The sequence below is a fragment of the Arachis hypogaea genome, chromosome 7 (genome assembly GCF_003086295.3).
Source record: "Arachis hypogaea cultivar Tifrunner chromosome 7, arahy.Tifrunner.gnm2.J5K5, whole genome shotgun sequence".
Lineage (NCBI taxonomy): Eukaryota > Viridiplantae > Streptophyta > Magnoliopsida > Fabales > Fabaceae > Arachis > Arachis hypogaea.
Genome location: NC_092042.1, coordinates 8,482,126 through 8,501,687, shown reverse-complemented (window position 1 = coordinate 8,501,687; position 19,562 = coordinate 8,482,126). Strand labels below are relative to the sequence as shown.

Below are 19,562 nucleotides of genomic sequence, written 5' to 3'. Positions count from 1 at the left end.
ATGTCCATAAACGAGGATGATGTGAAGAATGATTCTGATAATGATTTGGGTGATGATTTCGATTATCAACCGAATGCAGAAGACGATGCTGAAGACGACGATGTGGATTCGCTGGATTCTACTAGCAAGAGTGAAGAAGTTTGTGGTGTAAAAAGAATAGCAGATCTAATGGTGGAGGATATTTGGAACCTGGAGTTTAGGACAGAGGATGAGGCCTGCCAATTTTATAACGCTTATTCTTGTTGGCATGGATTTGTAATGAGGAAGGACGACGTGGTTAGGGATAATCAAGGTAGAATTATTAGCAGGCAACTTGTTTGCAACAAAGAGGGCTGGAGAAATATGAGGTATCTTGATATGGATGATAGATCAAGGGAGGCAAGGTCACTAACGCGAACCAAGTGTCCAGCTCGGCTTAGGGTAAAGCTTGACTACGGCTGCGGTAGATGGAAGGTATCATGTTTTGTGGAATCTCACAACCACGATCTGACGCCACCCCAATTTGCGCATCTGGTACCGGCCAATCGTCGTCTCACTGTGACTGATAGAGTCCAAGTGGAAAATCTTCATAATTTTGGTGTCAAGAGCTGCCATATTATGGGGTATATTGCATTCCAGAAGGGTGGATATCGTCATGCTGGCTTCACACGGAAAGATTTGTACAACCACATCGATCGCTATCGTCGGGCAAAAGTTAAAAACGGGGATGCCAATGTGGCAATAAACTATTTGATTGGCAAGTCAAACAACGATCCGCTGTTCTTTGGAAAGTATACGTTCACTAGTGACGAAAGGCTGGAGCATATTTTTTGGGCAGATGGGCAGTCGATTATCGACTATCACTGCTTTGGAGATATTGTTGCCTTTGATTCAACCTACAAGAAGAATAAATACAACAAGCCTTTGGTCATTTTCTCTGGATGCAATCATCACGGGCAGACTGTTATCTTTGGCTCCGGCCTACTATCGGACGAAACCACAGAGACGTATAAGTGGTTGTTGGAAACCTTTGTTGAAGCGATGGGTGGGAAAAGTCCAAAAGCAGTAATAACTGACGGAGACCTTGCCATGCGAGATGCAATCAAGAATGTTCTGCCTGATGCGACCCATCGGTTATACGGCTGGCATCTGCAGAGAAATGCATGTGAAAATATAAAGAATCCTAATTTCCTGCGCGATTTTAAGGGTCTTATATACGACAACAACGACCAGAGAGAATTTGATCGGAGATGGACAGCCATTTTGGATAAGCACAACCTTGTTGGTAGTACCTGGATGGAGAAGACGTACGAAACTCGTGAGATGTGGTCCCATTGTTTCCTCCGGGATAAGTTTTTCGGTTACATAAGGACGACATCACAGTGTGAAGGTATAAATTCTCTCATCAGATTTTATGTTAATCGCAAGAACACCCTCATTGACTTCATGCATAACCTGGATAGGGCCTTAAAGGAGTATAGAAACAATGAATTAATAGCTGACTTTAAGTCTCAGTGCTCAGAGCCTGTGATGATTACCTCATTGGAGGTATATGAAAGATCTGCATCATGTTATTTCACGTGAAACATTTTCAAGGAAATTCGTAATGAGATTCAGAGGGCAGGGGCTTTGAATATAATGGTACTAAGCACAACTTTGGACAAGGTAGAGTTCAGTGTGACTGCTCTGGGAGACCCGGCCAAAGATCGCCGGGTGGAAGTCGATAGAGGTAAGAATCTGTTCTCGTGCTCGTGCAAGCTGTTTGAATCACGTGGTATTCCCTGTAGTCATATCTTTTGTGCCATGAAGTTCGAAAACATACTTGAGTTTCCAGATTCGTTGATATACAAAAGGTGGACAAAGAATGCAAAGAACGAATTTATTAGCACAGATATGCCTGTGAATGATGACATCGAAAGGGTCTTAAAGTTTCGAGTTGGAGCGTTGGCATCGAATTGCAACAAGCTGTGTGATATTGCTTGCAAGGATCTTGCAGACTTTGATGAAGTCCAGTCTGAACTTGTCAATTTAGTTATCCGCCTGCAGTCACGCAAACAAGGCAAGTCAACTCCTAATGTTAACGTGGAAGGCATCAACGATCCATTCGTTGTCAAAAGCAAAGGAGCCCCTTCCAAGAGGTCTTCTTGGAGGAAGAAGAGAGCATGCTCTAATTGCCACAAGTACGGTCATTACTACAAGCGCTGTCCAGATCTGATGCAGCATAGTGTGGAAGGTAACCCTCGCGATCGATCATACGGCAATGCATCAGCCAAGGACTCAGGTTTTAGTCCAGAAAGGTTTGCTAATTCTTCAAGGTCGTTCTCAATTAAGTCCGAACACCACTCAGGACCTAATACCAAGGTACGATCTGTTTATTCGAAATAGGCTCCTGCTGTGAAAATCTTGTTCGGTGTGTGTCCCTTTAAAAATCATTAAACTATGTGAATGTTCCTCTGTTTGGGCAGCCTTTTAAAAAGGGTGGAACAAGGAAGTTTACGACGACGGGTATGAGGAACCGGAAGGGTAAAGACAACACTTTTGTTGAGGTAATTTTTTTGAATATAAACATCTAATTTCCGTGTCATGAACTGGGTAAATTAATGATGATCTCGGACTTCTTGTCTAAAAAAAAAATTTATAAAACAGCGGAGCCTCCATGAAAGCAGCGAATCCATTGACATCGCGTCCACGAATGGTGTTTTCAATAAAAATCTCTACTCGTTAACACAGGTGTGATGCGTAAAACTCCTCTTAACCACTTTGCGATGAATGACCATTATGGTTTTATGCATGATTATAGTTTCTGATTAGGGATTATGATGTTATCAGCAGGTGAAGGAGTCACAGCAGGACAAGAGACATTCATTCAAGAACTATGAATGCGTTAATGATGTCGTTGATGATAAATGTGACACACGACATGTGCAGATCGATGTCCGAGATCCGTTAACATTGTCACTGCCTTGTGGCAACAAACAAGGATCGTACATGGCATTGTTTGCGTCGATGCACAGGACACTTTGACCATTTCAAGGAATTAGTCTTCTGAATTTAGTGCAATGCAAGTATAATTGGTTCTAAAAGCATGATCTATCCTGATTTACTGACCGCAATGTATTAGTCACTGCTTGGTATTGAGGAGTTTTTTAGTTGTAGTTATTTACGTTAAGTATGAACAGTGATGTGTTCTTGTTGCAGTAAATTGCGGTTGACTTTTGGGTAACGATTTGCAACCATTGTGATTATGCAATTCAGTTGATCAATTAGAGTTGTGTAAATTGATTTTTTTCCCTACTTAGTCCATTATGATGACAATAATCAATATGCATGTGTTTTGCTTACATTGCTGTATTTTAGTTGAAGTTTATTGTGGTTGCATTTGGAGTAAGGATTTCCTACCATTGTGGTTATGCAATACAGTTGAAAAAACAGAGCTGTGTTAATTGAATTTTTTTCCTTTCTTATTGCATTTGATTTACCAACCAAATTATTTGATTGAATGGGTTGTAGTCTCCAAGGTTGAATTGTTCTTAGATGGTTACGAATCTCTTTTGTAACGTTGAGTTTGTGAATCTACTTTGTTATTATGGATTTCCTGTATTCATTGAAAATTTTATTTAAGGGAAAATGGCACACTGCGTATGGAAAAAGTTTGAAATATATATAGATATATGAAGCAGATAATTCGTAAACAGAAACACATTTTTATTCGCTCATATCATAGTTTCGATTGTTAGGTTCAATAACATTTTGAGGTTGTTAGAGTCTTACATACTGACTGAATTTAACACTAGAAACAATAAATGTTTGAAACACTGCGGACATTTCCTTTAAGTTGTACAATAATGAATCTTTCTATGTTCTCAGCTACTTGACTACGGCATGATTTTACTTTGACAGGCAGGGTTTTCCTTCCTGGCATTGAGAGCTTGAATATTTCCAGAATGTAGTCATCCATCATCCGTAACATTGTTTACTATTATGACCTGATATTAAGAAAACTCATCACGACAACTATACACATTAGATGAATCAAAAAAATCAATTAATTCAGTAAACATAAAAAAAAGGATCCACGAAACTGCTACTTACCCTTTATCCTTTGGGTTCTAGATTCTTCATCAATTTCCTTTCCCAGTGTTCCACCTACATACACAACAACAGCCTATGTTAAATATAAGTATATAAATTCAAAGAAATACATCACATGGACCAACCATACATTAATCAGATTATTTTAATAGCTCTACTGCATGCGCCCAAACACCATCCGAGACACTTGTACTCTAAATTACAACAAGAAGCATCTTTTTTTTTTTTTTACCTCTAGACGGATTTCTTCCGTGGGAAAATGAATCGGTGCCGCAGCACAAGTGGCTAAGTTGGTTTGGGAATGGTACTTCTCATTTTCACCATCTTCCTAATCTCTTGGGGGAGAAGCAACGTCATCTGTTCCCTTCGCGCATCCTCGTCGTGCATTGAGATGAGATATGGTTAGTTAATATTTTGCTTTTTTCTTCGGTGCATAAGTATGTGGAAAAGGTACCGCGGTCGTAAGTACAACTGTTCGTGAAATATATACGGAGTTCCGCTACGTATGAAAATTATGAATTACTCAAGACAAAACCCAAGGCAGTATTATCGAGGTCTGTAGCCGATGACATGTTGTCGAACTTTAATTTAGTGTGTCAAGCGACTACAGAAGACGTTCCTTGTTCGGCTAAGTGGGAATGAGTATCAACTCCAATTTTGTCGGAGCTACCAACTGCTGACGGAATGAAAGTCAGACGGAGGAATGTAGATGATAGTGTTTGGTTAAATGAAGGTTGGTATGCACTTCCTGAGTTCTTAGGACTAAAACATGGATATTTTGTGGTTTTCAAGTACATGCTAAATCCTTGTACGAATTAATTGTGATCCACTTTGAGTGATGCAAAGTTTGACTAGTCAAGTTTGAAATGTTTTCATAACGACCAGCAGGAAGTGATACGGAAAATCATTTCCCACATCCGGTGCTCGTGATGGAAACCGATCAACCTCGAAAATTCAATCATCTATTCACTCAGTAGTGTCATAAGGAATTCATCATGGATTTACCAGTGTACAAAAAAACAACAAAATACCCATGCCTCAGCGCTAAGAAACCAACAACTCCATACCAACTTTCATTCAAACAGACACGAGTATCTATATTTTTTCTCAGTCAAAACTTTTTCCCGTCACCCGCTGGTATCTTCGACAATATTGTCTCCGACAACATTGTCTTAAAAGAGCCTAACCAAGTAACCCTTAAAATTTTATTCACATTACAACCATCACGCCATTGTCTTACCTTCATAGTCAGATTTGTTGGCTGCTTTGGGTTCGGTTATTGAGTGGCTTCACATGTGACTGCAGTTTCCAGCATCCGAACGGCGACGGCAACCCCATGAAATCCCAGCAACACTTGGAAAGAACACTGCTTCCCGAACACAATCTGAAATCCCAGACAGACACATCAGGTATAAAACACTCAATAAGTCATTCATCAAATCAATTATATACATTAACAACCATGTTCCAACAAAATCATCTCCAAATACACAACCTAATATAATGACTTCACAAATTATTCCATAAATCGAGAAGAACTTACCATCGTATCGACGAAAGAGCCACTTTGATTTAGCGAGAAACAACCCATCCTGTGAGTCGATACAGGGCATCCATGATACTACCGCTAATTGTGACGATTTGTGAAATTAGGGAAAACCTCAACCGAACGAGCGTTGATGGGGTTGAAGACAATCTGCCCATTTGTAGAACCCTCGCTTGGTGTTGGATAGAGTGATATTGGATGTGGATAAAGTCTTATCTCATTAGGATCGGCAATTTGTGGTTCTCGTTCTTCTCTTCCAGATCCACCTCTTCTTATCTATGCGCTGGACCTGCAAAATAATTAAAAAAAAAATGCAGACACTCCACGCTAGACCAGTGACCCAACTGAGATCCAAGCCCAACAACAATAAATTACCCACCCTTGAGTGATTAAAATAAACTACGGTTGGGCTATTTTACTCATTGATTGGGCCAAATTAAGTTTCTACTATTCTGTTCATGTGTCAAAAAGAAAAACATTTTTCGTTAAACCAAGTTAAAAAAAAAACTGTTGACATACGGCTTCATTCAAACATTACCGGTGTTTTCATGTTTCTCGATTTACTTTTTTTTCTTTAACATTTTGAGGTCAAACTAAACCAATTTTTTTAAAAAAAACCCTTTACATTGTAAATTTAAAACCCAACATATAAAGAGAGTGTCACATACAAAAATACGAGGTTTTGTTTTCTTCCTTGCCTATTGGGCCAGATTTTTTTTATAATTTTTTGTAAAGGCCATCAAACATTTATTCTGGCTATACTTCAAAATAAAAAAAATTAAGGCAACTCTGCCATTTGTACTTGGAAAACTAATTTCTGTCCAATCAAGTTAAAATGGAAAAGTCAATTTAAAAAATGAGCAGAAAAATATAACATTTGAGAATGCGATTCTATTTTAGGGTTACTACCAAAAGTTGTTTTCAATTTCATAACACAAAAAAAAAAGTCATTATAACTGTTTAACAAACAAGACACATATAATACTTTCTAAACCTAATGGAAAACACTGAGGTCAAACACAGGGGCTAAGCGCCTTCAGTCACTCATCCTTCTGCATCCTATCTGCATCGGACCTGGATGATCGTCACTGGCTCCGTTGATATCACCTCGAAGACACCCACGCCACCTGGCTTGAAGTTGCACAATGAAGCAAAGTTCTCCCATCCTCCAGAAATAACGCCGAAGCTACCATCCCTTTTTCCACTATACCTTGTATATGTAGCTTCGACCTGTATGTGGCCATGTGTGAGGATGAGAGGGTGTCTCTGACCAGTGAAGTGACTGAGATGAGGGACGTTCGGCTGATTATAACACAAGAAATTTCAGTTAGTATTATCTACTTTAACGCTTACTTCAGTAAAACAACATTCCAACCAAAATGTCTTAACAACTTAACGCTTACCAATAATCGCGACGACATCATACGAGCAGTTAGGTCCATCACAAAGAAAGGCCACTTGCTTTTGACCTTTGCGGCAACCGCTCTAGCACTGGCTGAAGGAGGGATGTTGATACACTTTGCAATTTCATAATTACCAGTCCTTATATATGGTGGTTCTTCAGGATCACGGAGTTGGTACGAGTTCTCAATGCCACCAAAATCAAAAATCCTGACTTGGAAAGTGGAGTTTCCTTTGTGTGTGAAATATAGCATGAAGTCCAGATTGATTTTGTACATCTGATAGAACTCCTCCCAACCTCGAGTCAATGCAATTTTGCCACTTTGGAGCTGCGTCCAGAAGCACCGACAGGGGTTATTCCTTCCGTCAGGCACAACCAGGTCCAGGTAGGGGGTACGGTTTGGTAGCTCATCGGGAGTTATAGGTAATGACTGTTACAAATTGGTGAAGTTCTGTCAAAACATCGATAGCATTGCAAAAACTCTAAAATTAAGAGGTGTTAAGGAAACAAATGTTAGTTACCAGTTTGAACATTGAAGGCCTTATTATTGGCTTCAGAAACCTCATCTTGTAGCTTTGTGTCGTACTGTTATCAATCTCTTGGACTCTCTTACCCTTGTCCTTCGAAGTCGTCGTCTATGGCAAGTGTCACACAGATGCCAAGTTCAGAAAGGAACAAGGTCAAAGTTCATTTAAAAAAACCCATACAGTAGAAGCTTCTGAATTAAAATCAACACACATGCATGTTTTTGAAATTGGAAACTAAGTGGTTCAATTTTTCCACACACAGTGCAACTATATTTTGTTGTAATCGTTTACTGTTGTGATCTATTGAATCTTTAGCAGAACAATCTTAATCAAACCTAAATGCATAAAATCCTTTTCAGACGATCAAATCAGAAACCCAAATCATTCCCCCAATCATTTAAAAAATGCTCTAACCATCTTAATTTGATTTTACTACGATTGCATTTTTAGTACATTGACACTAAATGCAGATGATGATAAACTAAAGACCACTATCAGGATAAGAGTTAGGATAGAGTTTCACCTTGTTTGACATATTCTCCGAGACGAAGCTGTTGGAGTCGATGCCTTCAGCAGTGTATTCTGTGTTATGTTGGGGTTGCTTTAAGGGTTTTTCTTTAAAGGAAGATGGAAGGTGAATAGTGATTACAGAAGGATACTTATGTTACACGCTTGTGAATCAAAAGAATATATAAAGTAAAAAAATGAGGGGTTAAAAACGCGGCGTTTTTACAAAAAAATTTAGTGAGTAATTTATTCAGCTACTTAAACGTTGTGGTTTTCGATAATCTCCAACAAATATTCTGTTCTATCCCAATAACTCCCCATAAATCCCTCTCCTTCGAAGTTCGTTTTCAACGAAATACTAAATAAAATTTAATTTAACTCCAAAAAAAAAATCCTAGGAAAAAATCAATTATTAATTGATTGCTATTAACCGCATTAATTTAATAAGTCGGTTTATACGTAACTACTACTATTTCCTTTGAAAATTAAATTCTTCAACAATTGATACTACCGAAATTAATGCTAGATTAAATCAAAACCGCTAGAAACTCGAAACAAACGTTTTAAAATTTTTAAAATTAAATTCAGTTTTTTAAATAACCTGATTATTGGGTATCTTTTTTTCTTTTTTAACATGCCTGTGACTAACTATTTCGTAACTATTATCGTTTATATTTAGATTCTTCAACGAAAATTATTAAACTACATAAAATTAAAAAAAAAATCTTTGCACATTTATAAACGACACATTTCCAAAACATTTTGATAATCAATTTTATGTTACGTTTTCCAAAATTTCGGATAACACAGAGTTGGCTAATAATAAGTACCATCTACCACTGATTCGACGTTTGGATTAATTTTACATTAAAAGGATTAATAAATTCTCATCTAACATAGTCACATAGCAAAGCAACTGAAGAAGAAAAAAAGCTACGTTCATTAACCAACTATTGTTCGTCTGAAAACTTCATTGGCATCTCCCTCCCTTCAACCACAGCAATTGTTGAAGTCATTAATCTAGAATGGAGTCTGGATTCCGGTAAGCATCTTCTTTAATTTTTGCTACCTCGTTTGATAGCAGCCGATTCTGTAAAGAATAAAATGGAGCATATTGAAATAACTGAATGCATTGATTAATTAAATAAAGAGTGACAAAATGTTTGGCTACTCCCTTCTTTTATGGTTCCGGGCCACTCTGTTTTATTCGTTGTTGTTTCTACATGTTGGTTTAGGTATGTTAATGCATTAAGGAACATTCAACAATCATACAACCAGTTCTATGTGTTTGGGCTCTTTGCAACAGATGTACGTATATCCACAATTTTGCCTTCTTTTGTTGTTATGATTCTGTTAAAAAAACGTTTGGAAAACTAAGTTACCATGGTTTTGTCTTGTTCCGCCACAGGATGATGTTGAATTCCCACCTAATATTGTGCATCTCTTCAAGTGGTACAGTACCACTGATCTTTATTTGGTTGACACTCAATACAATTGCCTCCACATCACACCCAAGCAAGAAGGTAACAGGTTCTGGATAAAGGGAGCTGATTTAGGGAGGATACGGCGCATGTACAGAAGAAGTTCTTTGCTGAGTGTGGAGCTTAGGTACGTCGGCTGGGGAGTATTCTACATGCTCGTCCGGGACATTAACCGGAAAGATGAACCTCCGTGTGTTGTTGATGAACTGTATGCGGCGAAGGTTTTGCCTGACTATATCGTTCAATGCTTAGCTTCGGTGTGCGGGGCTTACTTCAACAAAGAAGCCCAACTTAGAGTCTACCAGACCGAGATGTTCCTGAGGAATAACCGCCGGATCCAACAACAGCAATATTTCGATACTCAGCAGTCAGGGTGAGTAACAATGGACCATTATTTTCTGGTATAATTTCTCATGTTTTCATGTTTTCTGCCTAAGTTTTTTCAACTCAACTACAGTGTAAACAAGAGGCAACATGGTGGGGGGCTGAGGCAGGTCCTAGTAAGCGACACCGACCCCAGACCTCTCCTGACTCGTCTGTCAACTAGGGGTCAAATTAACAGATTTATGGAGACCTATAAACTTTCCTGTGTAGTGTAATTAATCAAAATGTTATCCTTAATGTGTTATTTTGTATGTGATGTAATGTGTTTGACATTTGGTGATCAGCTTTGATATACTATGGTTTGTATTTATAGTGCGTATGTTTGGTTTCTATTTTATTGCGTCTATGTTTGATTCTTTAACTTTGTTATTTTTAAGTTGCAGCACTCTCCCGGTTTTGGGTTTTCAAAAAAGTCAAGAAAAAAAAGAAACGTACTATATTTCCAAAACACGTACATTCTCATGGGCCCACTTAAATGTCATTTAGAATTTTTGGTCATAGTGTATAATTATTGACGTTTTAAATAAGATTTTTTTTTCCTAACAACACCTTTAGGGCCCACGAATAAAATTAAAACTTAAACACAAATTGTCTGCCACATACACCAGTCCGAATTTAAAATGACCAACTAAAAAGGGTGAACTTCAAGTAATATAGTTGTAAAAACATTCTTGTTGTGTCTCCTACGTTAGTCCCAGTAAGTCCAAGTACATAATAATATCTCGTGTTTGGGAGATACATGGTGAAGGACTCCAAACGACATTAACTTAATTAATGGTCGTATGGTTTGTTATTTCCAATTTAAACTTCATGACCACAGCCGAATAAGGAACCGGATTGATCAAGATTCTATCAACAGAATCAAGTAACATGGAAAGATAATCTAACTTGGATATTAAAAATGAGCCTACAACGTATATTTCATCTCCCTTAACAAGTAAAGATTCTGTTTGAACTAGATTATTTTGAAAAAAAAAGAAACTAACCTTTATCGTAAATTATATGACTAATTCACACAGCGATAATGTGTTCCTGTCCACCATCTGATCCAACATTTCATGCCTTGTATCGTATGATGAACGACATTTTTGTCCCCCATGATAATGCGCGGTATTGATGCGTCGTTGAAAAGAACGAAAGCAAAATCACCCGATTCTTTGTCCCTCCGAGGCATGACTGTCACCCTTTGAACCACATGACCAAACATGTTGCAGAAAAACTCAGCAATACCCTCTGCAGTGGGCATGGACTCTCGACCGAAGCATACGGTCAGTGTCTTTGGACGTTCCGCGTCATCCAGCTCCTTGCAGACGTACTTCTGCTTTCCCTTATCTTGCTCAGTTTGCCTTCCTCCTTGTTGCATATGCATTCCTCGGCCATTGTTATGTCTACTCAATGCCTCTGGTGCAACCGATATGTACTGGTCCTGTGTGTTGAAACCCAGTAGTTCTTTAGGAGTCCTGTGGTACTCCAACCACACCGCATCCATCGTTATGTCGCCTAGAATTCTAGCGCAAATGGTTGATAGGGTATCGGGAATCAGAGTTAGGAGGGCGGATCTCATCCTATGAACCTGGTATAACGTGAGATCAGTTTTCAACACGTGTCCGAGGGTTTCGAGTTTTCTGGACTTGTCCACAACCCCAGAGAACTCCTGAGATAGTAGGCATTGCAAACAAATGACACATTCATCGGCAAGACTGTTCATAAACCAGCCTTCATTTTTTACGGCTGTCTGCACAATACCATTCAGTCCCATTGTCTCCAGTGACAATAGAAATGCCATGACCATCAGGGACTGTTTAACTTCACGGTGAAGGACTTGCGTCAGCATCCTGAATGTAGTTCGATCGATTCCATGGAACATTTCCAAACATTCGATTGCCATGGTTGAGGGCTTCCTTCTAGTATCCATGTTGTATGGGTTAGAATTTGTAAGTATATAGTTTGTAGTTGTAGTTTTTTATGCTTAGACCACCAACTCATTTCCTCCTTCTTGTAGTCATGCAGCATGGTCTCCACTTTATTGTACCATCTTCTTGCTCGTAGTCCTAGACTAACCATCACCTACCTAATTGGAATATTATTTATTGGCCTTAATTACATTCTATACATGTATGTGATTTTATGGATACCACTAGGTGGCGGTTTATAGTTTCTTCTTGAAAAAAAAAACATGTGATAACTTTATCTACTAAGTCGAAATTGAAATTAAATTGCGTAAACCTCGTCATATTCTGTGAATCATAACAGGTTATTTACCATATGCAGTAATAATTTTTGTATACTACATTATCATTTTAATTTACATAACTAAATATATGTTACTAATTAATTCTGTAATAAATTTAATATTTATAGACCAAAATTAAAATAATATATAAAAAGTGGGAAACTATAGTGAATGATTCTGTGCCCCTGGTTTTTCGTTTGGCGGTTTCCGGTTCAATGTTAACGGTTTAGGGTTTGCGGTTTGATCGCTATGTCTTTTAGTGAACGGCTTCGTGTATCTTGTTTATGGTTTGCCGGTTTCCGGTTCAATTCGCACGGTCCAGTGTGTACGGTTATAATGAATAGTCCTTAGAGTGAACGGTTCCGTGCTAATGGTTTATTGTATGGCGGTTTCTCCTTCAACGTGTACGGTTTAGGGTTCGCGGTTTCTTCGATTGGTCTTTTAGTGAACGGCTTCGTGTATACTGTTTATTGTTTGCCGGTTTCCAGTACAATGCGCACAGTTCAATGTGTGCGGTCTAGTTACTAGATCTCAGACTGAATGGTCTTCGTGCTAATGGTTTTATTGTTTGGTGGTTTCCCGTTCGATGTGTACGGTTTAGGGTTCGCGGTTTCGTCGGTAGGTCTTATCATGAATGGTTCTGTGCCCCTGGTTTTTCGTTTGGCGGTTTCCGGTTCAATGTTAACGGTTTAGGGTTTGCGGTTTGATCGATAGGTCTTTTAGTGAACGGCTTCGTGTATCTTGTTTATGGTTTGCCGGTTTTCGGTTCAATTCGCACGGTCCAGTGTGTACGGTTATAGTGAATAGGCCTTAGAGTGAATGGTTCCGTGCTAATGGTTTATTGTATGGCGGTTTCTCCTTCAACGTGTACGGTTTAGGGTTCGCGGTTTCTTCGATTGGTCTTTTAGTGAACGGCTTCGTGTAAACTGTTTATTGTTTGCCGGTTTCCAGTACAATGTGCACGGTTCAATGTGTCCGGTCTAGTTACTAGATCTCAGACTGAATGGTCTTCGTGCTAATGGTTTATTGTTTGGTGGTTTCCCGTTCGATGTGTACGGTTTAGGGTTCGCGGTTTCGTCAGTAGGTCTTATCATGAATGGTTCTGTGCCCCTGGTTTTTCGTTTGGCGGTTTCCGGTTCAATGTTAACGGTTTAGGGTTTGCGGTTTGATCGCTAGGTCTTTTAGTGAACGGCTTCATGTATCTTGTTTATGGTTTGACGGTTTCCGGGTCAATTCGCACAGTCCAGTGTGTACGGTTATAGTGAATAGGCCTTAGAGTGAACGGTTCCGTGCTAATGGTTTATTGTATGGCGGTTTCTCCTTCAACGTGTACGGTTTAGGGTTCGCGGTTTCTTCGATTGGTCTTTTAGTGAACGGCTTCGTGTATACTGTTTATTGTTTGCCGGTTTTCAGTACAATGCGCACGGTTCAATGTGTGCGGTCTAGTTACTAGATCTCAGACTGAATGGTCTTCGTGCTAATGGTTTATTGTTTGGTGGTTTCCCGTTCGATGTGTACGGTTTAGGGTTCGCGGTTTCGTCAGTAGGTCTTATCATGAATGGTTCTGTGCCCCTGGTTTTTCGTTTGGCGGTTTCCGGTTCAATGTTAACGGTTTAGGGTTTGCGGTTTGATCGCTAGGTCTTTTAGTGAACGGCTTCATGTATCTTGTTTATGGTTTGACGGTTTCCGGGTCAATTCGCACGGTCCAGTGTGTACGGTTATAGTGAATAGGCCTTAGAGTGAACGGTTCCGTGCTAATGGTTTATTGTATGGCGGTTTCTCCTTCAACGTGTACGGTTTAGGGTTCGCGGTTTCTTCGATTGGTCTTTTAGTGAACGGCTTCGTGTATACTGTTTATTGTTTGCCGGTTTCCAGTACAACGCGCACAGTTCAATGTGTGCGGTCTAGTTACTAGATCTCAGACTGAATGGTCTTCGTGCTAATGGTTTATTGTTTGGTGGTTTCCCGTTCGATGTGTACGGTTTAGGGTTCGCGGTTTCGTCGGTAGGTCTTATCATGAATGGTTCTGTGCCCCTGGTTTTTCGTTTGGCGATTTCCGGTTCAATGTTAACGGTTTAGGGTTTGCGGTTTGATCGCTAGGTCTTTTAGTGAACGGCTTCGTGTATCTTGTTTATGGTTTGCCGGTTTCCGGTTCAATTCGCACGGTCCAGTGTGTACGGTTATAGTGAATAGGCCTTAGAGTGAACGGTTCCGTGCTAATGGTTTATTGTATGGCGGTTTCTCCTTCAACGTGTACGGTTTAGGGTTCGCGGTTTCTTCGATTGGTCTTTTAGTGAATGGTTCTGTGCCTCTGGTTTTTCATTTGGCGATTTCCCGTTCAATGTGTTCGGTTTAGGATTCGCGGTTTGATCGATAGGTCTTTTAGTGAACGTCTTCGTGTATACTATTTATTGGTTATCGGTTTCTGGTTCAATTCACACGTTCCAGTGTGTACGGTTTAGGGTCCAAACACACACTTAATGGTTCCAGTATTAGAGTGAATAAATCCAATGTTATGATACTAATAAAAAAGTTCCAAACACATTACTAATAGTTAGTTTTAAGTTTCGTTATTATCTTTCGGGGAAGGAAGTGCTTTGCGATAAGGGATGGGAAGTTCAGTCTCCTATAAGTGATAGGCAACGGGCCTAAAGGTGGAAAGCAAAAAAGTCATTAGGCAATAAATTAGGGTGCACCATAAGTTAGATGATGAGTGACCATGACAAAGGAAAAATCAAAGATCTGTGTTGGAGACAGGTAATGGTATACACATAGTTAATGAAAAGGAATATAACTCATAGGAAATGGAATAAAAAGTCCCCTTTTCTCGAGCTAGCAGCAAATACGTGTATTATTTTCATGCTAACCTTTTCGAGTGTTTAGCCGTCGCATTAAACTATGTTGCGGACTAGATCTTTGACCGAGTGTGTGAAACAACAAGAGATAACAACAAACAAAATTCTGTTATATGAGCTAATTACTTTATGAGCAACTTAATGGAGACAAGCATTCATTACGAAAATTAAAACAAATCTTCCAGTCACCGATTGGTAAAAGAAAAAAAATAGACGGTTACCAGAAAATGTTTAATTGCTTTGACTACAGAAAAGAAAATTAAACAAATGTATTGAGCTGAATAACTTCAAATATATTTAAAGGATCGATACCTCGACCAAACGAAAATAATTTAAAAAAAAATTGGTTGTAGCCTTATCTTTTACTAATCAGAAAAAAGATGTTTTTGTAAATTTTTTTTATTCAAAAATTTAGGAATATAAAATGGAAACGTAAACTACCTGATATATTATATTAAAAGGTCAAAATCCAAATATCACTCAATTGTCAAAACTCCTTTGAATAGAAGGGACAACCTACCATGTTTGTTATTCTTTTAAGAAATTGTGCTTGCTAGTGGAGTGCAATTCATTAACTGAACATGTTGCAGTACTTTTCATTTTTTTTAAATAAAAAAATTAAACAGCTAAAACACCCAATGGCTGCCAGAGGAAAGCGACGCTCAACACAAAAAATAGAAAAGGGAGACGACGAAGCCAAAAATGAACAAAGTAGAAAAATCTCGAGAAAAGTTGTCGACAAGGAAGTGATAGAACTGTCATCAAGGTTAGAATTAAATTACATTTCCAGAAACTAGTCAAGTCCTTTTATAACGATTCCGAATATAAAGTATTCATATTTTTAAGTTTTGTTTCTCATAGTCTCCGAGGAAGCACCATGCATGACCAGCGACTACATGTAAATTTTAATGGTGGAGCCAGCAAAGAGATAGGCGACGACTTCGGTAAAACTACAGTCGTAGAACCTTCCCTAAAAGAAGTGGTAACGCAAATGTCGACGATGATGAATACACTTACAAACCTGATTGCTTCCCAGACCAAGACGTGTTATCCTGTGTTTGGAACAATGCCACAAACAATCAATCTTCGGAATGGGCCGGCCGATAACTTCAACCCCACATTAATGCCTGTGATCATGAGCGGATTCAGCATGCCGTCCGGTAGTCTTGAGAGGAATCTGGATTCCTCCAAGAAGATTAGATCCAACATGTCAAGCATTCATCAAGCTGCGGATTCAAAATCGCATATGGCTACAAAGTGTTGTTCAATGTCTCCGAAGTGTAACAGACACCGCCAGATGATTATGTTATTCGCCGAAGTTTGTTCACCGATGATGTACTGGAAAGAAGACAGCTACAGAACCAGTTATAACGAGTAGCTTAGACAAGGCTGTATATGTTAGCTACTTCAACCCGGCTGACAGAAAATTGCCACTAGCGAATGAAACCGCAAAGATACTTGCGGTAGGTTATATCATGTTAAGTAAGTTTTACAGATTTGTTGTGCTGGTTTACTATTAATATATAACGGCTTAGTTTTCGTTGTATCAGTGGAAGCCTGTTCTGTTCCGTCCCCCAGCTGATATGGCACTGTGCAAGGACGAAGTTTCAGTCGTAACCTACGTCTTTGGTTCAGATATGGAGGATGAAGAACTGAATTCGGAGATAATTTCACAGACAAACTTGTGGCACGCTAACAGGAGAGTCATGTATACTCTACTGCCGAACAAACCATTGGTGGACGAGGTATGGATTTTTCAGTCTTTAGCCTTCGTTAATTTCATAAATGAAACTCCTTACATATAAAATAATTTTAACAAGGGAATATATGTTTATATTTTTTCTTATTGGCCGTCAATCAACGAACGCTGAAGCAGATCATAAACCTGACATCAAGCATGCTCATGTGTGATGCACGCAAGGACACCGGTTTTCCCTGCTTGTGGTTTTTACCGACTACATTTTCGGTGAGTGAAAACCATTAAGAGGATCTCCATCTCCTGGTTTCTATTGATCTTATACATGTTTATGAAAAATCAAATTTCAGCAATTTGCCCTTAATTGGACTCACTCCCCAAAGACTTTGAAACGCTATTACGCTGAGGAATACATGGGAGAGTTTGAGTCGTTATGCAAGGTAACTTTATAATTTAATTGTCGTAATATATGATAATGTAAATAAAAAACGCTTATTCCAATATAACTTATTTGTGTATATTTTTGATAGATTTTTGTTCCAATGAATGAGGATAACATGCACTGGTACCTGGTTGTAATTGATATAGAAAAAAGACACCTAATATTACTGGATTCTAAACCATGCGTCTCAAGCAGAACCAGACGCTGTCGTTGTGCGAAGCTAATGGTAGTGTTGCAAAATTTCTAATATGTGGAAAATAGATTCTAAATTGCTTAAACAGACACCAGAGTTGACACCTGAATTAAATTTTACTTTGATTACAGGCACTGTTTATTGAGGAGATGCTTGATGACTCCACCTTCTATGCTAACCAATAAACACACAGACCAGTAATTTCAGAGTATCCTATAATACACCCTGCAGAAATTGGCGAGCAGAACGATGACTCGTAAGAAATCTTACAAGTTATTATTGATTGTTGAGTTCTCAATTACTGAGATGCATCAATGAATTTGCTAACGTGTGATGAATACATTTTCCTTATGCACAAGTAAAAGAGACCGCTAACATATTTATTGATGTTGTAATAGTGCTATACATTGCTTTTCCGGCCAGCCTTGGTTACAGAAGATAATATTTTTTTACAGTACCATTTCGTCTGCTATGATTTTTTTCCCTTAGGAATTAAGTTTGTTATAGACTTCAATAAACTTTTTTTACATATACAAGGAATGATTGTGGAGTTTGGGTGACAACCTGGATGAGGGAGTGCCAATGGAGGAGTAACTACAATATTAAGGTAGTTATAAAATAAAATTTGTTTCATGGTTTCATATATTATCTCAAAATTTTAATCTAACCTATGCGTCTGAATTCTTTTGTTTTTTCTCCTAGGTAAATGATAGCACTAGATTACGGCTGGCTATTGATCTGGTGATGAATCTGTTCAATTTGAAATCCCAAGAAGTTCTTGAAGCAGCAAAGATATACTACAACGAAATATCTAAAAAGGAAGAGCGATTGGTTAAGGGGTTAGGCAGTATGCTCTGAGTTATTTATACCTAAGGCATTAAAATAATTGTGTCCATTGCATAGACTTTTAATACTATAATGCGTGCAATAAGTTATTCTGGTTATGTTATTTTAAGTACGTTCGGTTAATTTTTGATTGACGTTTTGTGTTGCGCTTACTGAAATTGAAAAAGCTACTGGGTCTTAAAAATATGATTATGTTATTTGAAGTTTTTTATGTTAATTTATGAATGGAACAGCACATTCTGATATGTTAATACATGATTTCGTATATTTTGTAAAACAATTTAGTAAACATGATTTCAATAATTTACGTAAATATGAACACAATACTAAACGTTATATTTTTTAACTTTATTATGTGTAACCTTCGTTATGTTTATTCATCTAGTGATACGTATACCAATGAATGGTTATTAAACTACATTTACCTTTACCAAAACATGAGTAACACAATTCAAATAGAGTTTATTATGTGTATTTATTATTTAGTTTAGATTTACGAAAAGGTATGATTAGTGATGAGGTTCGAATCCTAATTGGTGGCTTCAATATATCCCTTCAACTTCATTTCCAACCGGTGTGACCTCTGGTTTTACCCTCTTTAAAAGTAAAACTTGACTTCCTATAGAAAATCATTTGACAACACCATTGTAATTTGTAAACCCTCTCCTAATTCACTCACGGCGGCTATCAACTTCAGAGACTAGTCACTAATATTAGCAAACAAAGATGGAGCCAGAATTCCGGTAAGCAGATAACTATTTTTTTTATTTTGTTAACTATTTTTTCCATACGCATGACCATCTCTCCTTGCATGGTTTGTTCTTTTTTAACATTGATTACTTCTCAAGTTTCGGTTCTGTCCTTCCATGGTTTCTTATTCTTAACAATACTGACTTTTCAACATTTGGTTCGTGGTGGCTACCGGCTAGTTACGTCAGTGCCTTAAGGAACGTGAGAAGATGCCCTGAACAGACTTTTGTCCTAAACCTATTCCCAACAGATGTAAGCTTACTTCCGGCGCTGCAGACACCACTTTTCTTTACGGTTTTCTATCTAATTTTTTTAAAATCTGTTTAACATCTAATTTTGTTTCTCTGACTATAGGAAGATGTAAGGATTCCACAGCACATTGTATGGCACTTTTCGTTCTTCACAACACTGATCTGTACTTAATTGACAGACAAGACAACTGTCTCCATATCCACCCAACTAGAGACGGTCATAACTACTGGATCAACGCAGCCGACATGGAGGATAAGATTCTCTTCGACCAACTCCACGGCTTATGCTGGAACTCAGTTACGTAGGTTGGTATCTTCCATGTTGCATGGACATACTCTTCTAATGCCAGAGCGTTGATGGATATTGCCCATATTCCA

General features: G+C 38.4%; 2 protein-coding genes across 2 annotated transcripts; one reads left to right on the top strand and one right to left on the bottom strand.

Annotated features, from left to right (window-relative positions):
- LOC112701078 (protein FAR1-RELATED SEQUENCE 5-like) lies at positions 1-3,003 on the top strand. The gene is made up of 4 exons (XM_025751880.1): positions 1-1,527; positions 1,576-2,340; positions 2,445-2,525; positions 2,812-3,003. Exons 1-4 carry the CDS (start codon positions 1-3, stop codon positions 3,001-3,003), a joined length of 2,565 nt encoding a protein of 854 aa, XP_025607665.1.
- A 7,921-nt stretch (positions 3,004-10,924) lies between these two features.
- On the bottom strand, positions 10,925-11,833 carry LOC112701077 (uncharacterized). Its single transcript, XM_025751878.1, has one exon. It carries the CDS (start codon positions 11,831-11,833, stop codon positions 10,925-10,927), a length of 909 nt encoding a protein of 302 aa, XP_025607663.1.
- Between the last annotated feature and the right edge of the window lie 7,729 nt (positions 11,834-19,562).

Bases quoted from the DNA above. Each gene is read 5' to 3' on its own strand.
- LOC112701077 (XM_025751878.1), bottom strand. From the start codon at position 11,833: ATGGATACTAGAAGGAAGCCCTCAACCATGGCAATCGAATGTTTGGAA.
- LOC112701078 (XM_025751880.1), top strand. From the start codon at position 1: ATGTCCATAAACGAGGATGATGTGAAGAATGATTCTGATAATGATTTG. The intron at 2,341-2,444 runs GTACGATCTGTT...CTGTTTGGGCAG, and splicing joins ACTCAGGACCTAATACCAAG to CCTTTTAAAAAGGGTGGAAC. The intron at 2,526-2,811 runs GTAATTTTTTTG...TGTTATCAGCAG, and splicing joins AAGACAACACTTTTGTTGAG to GTGAAGGAGTCACAGCAGGA.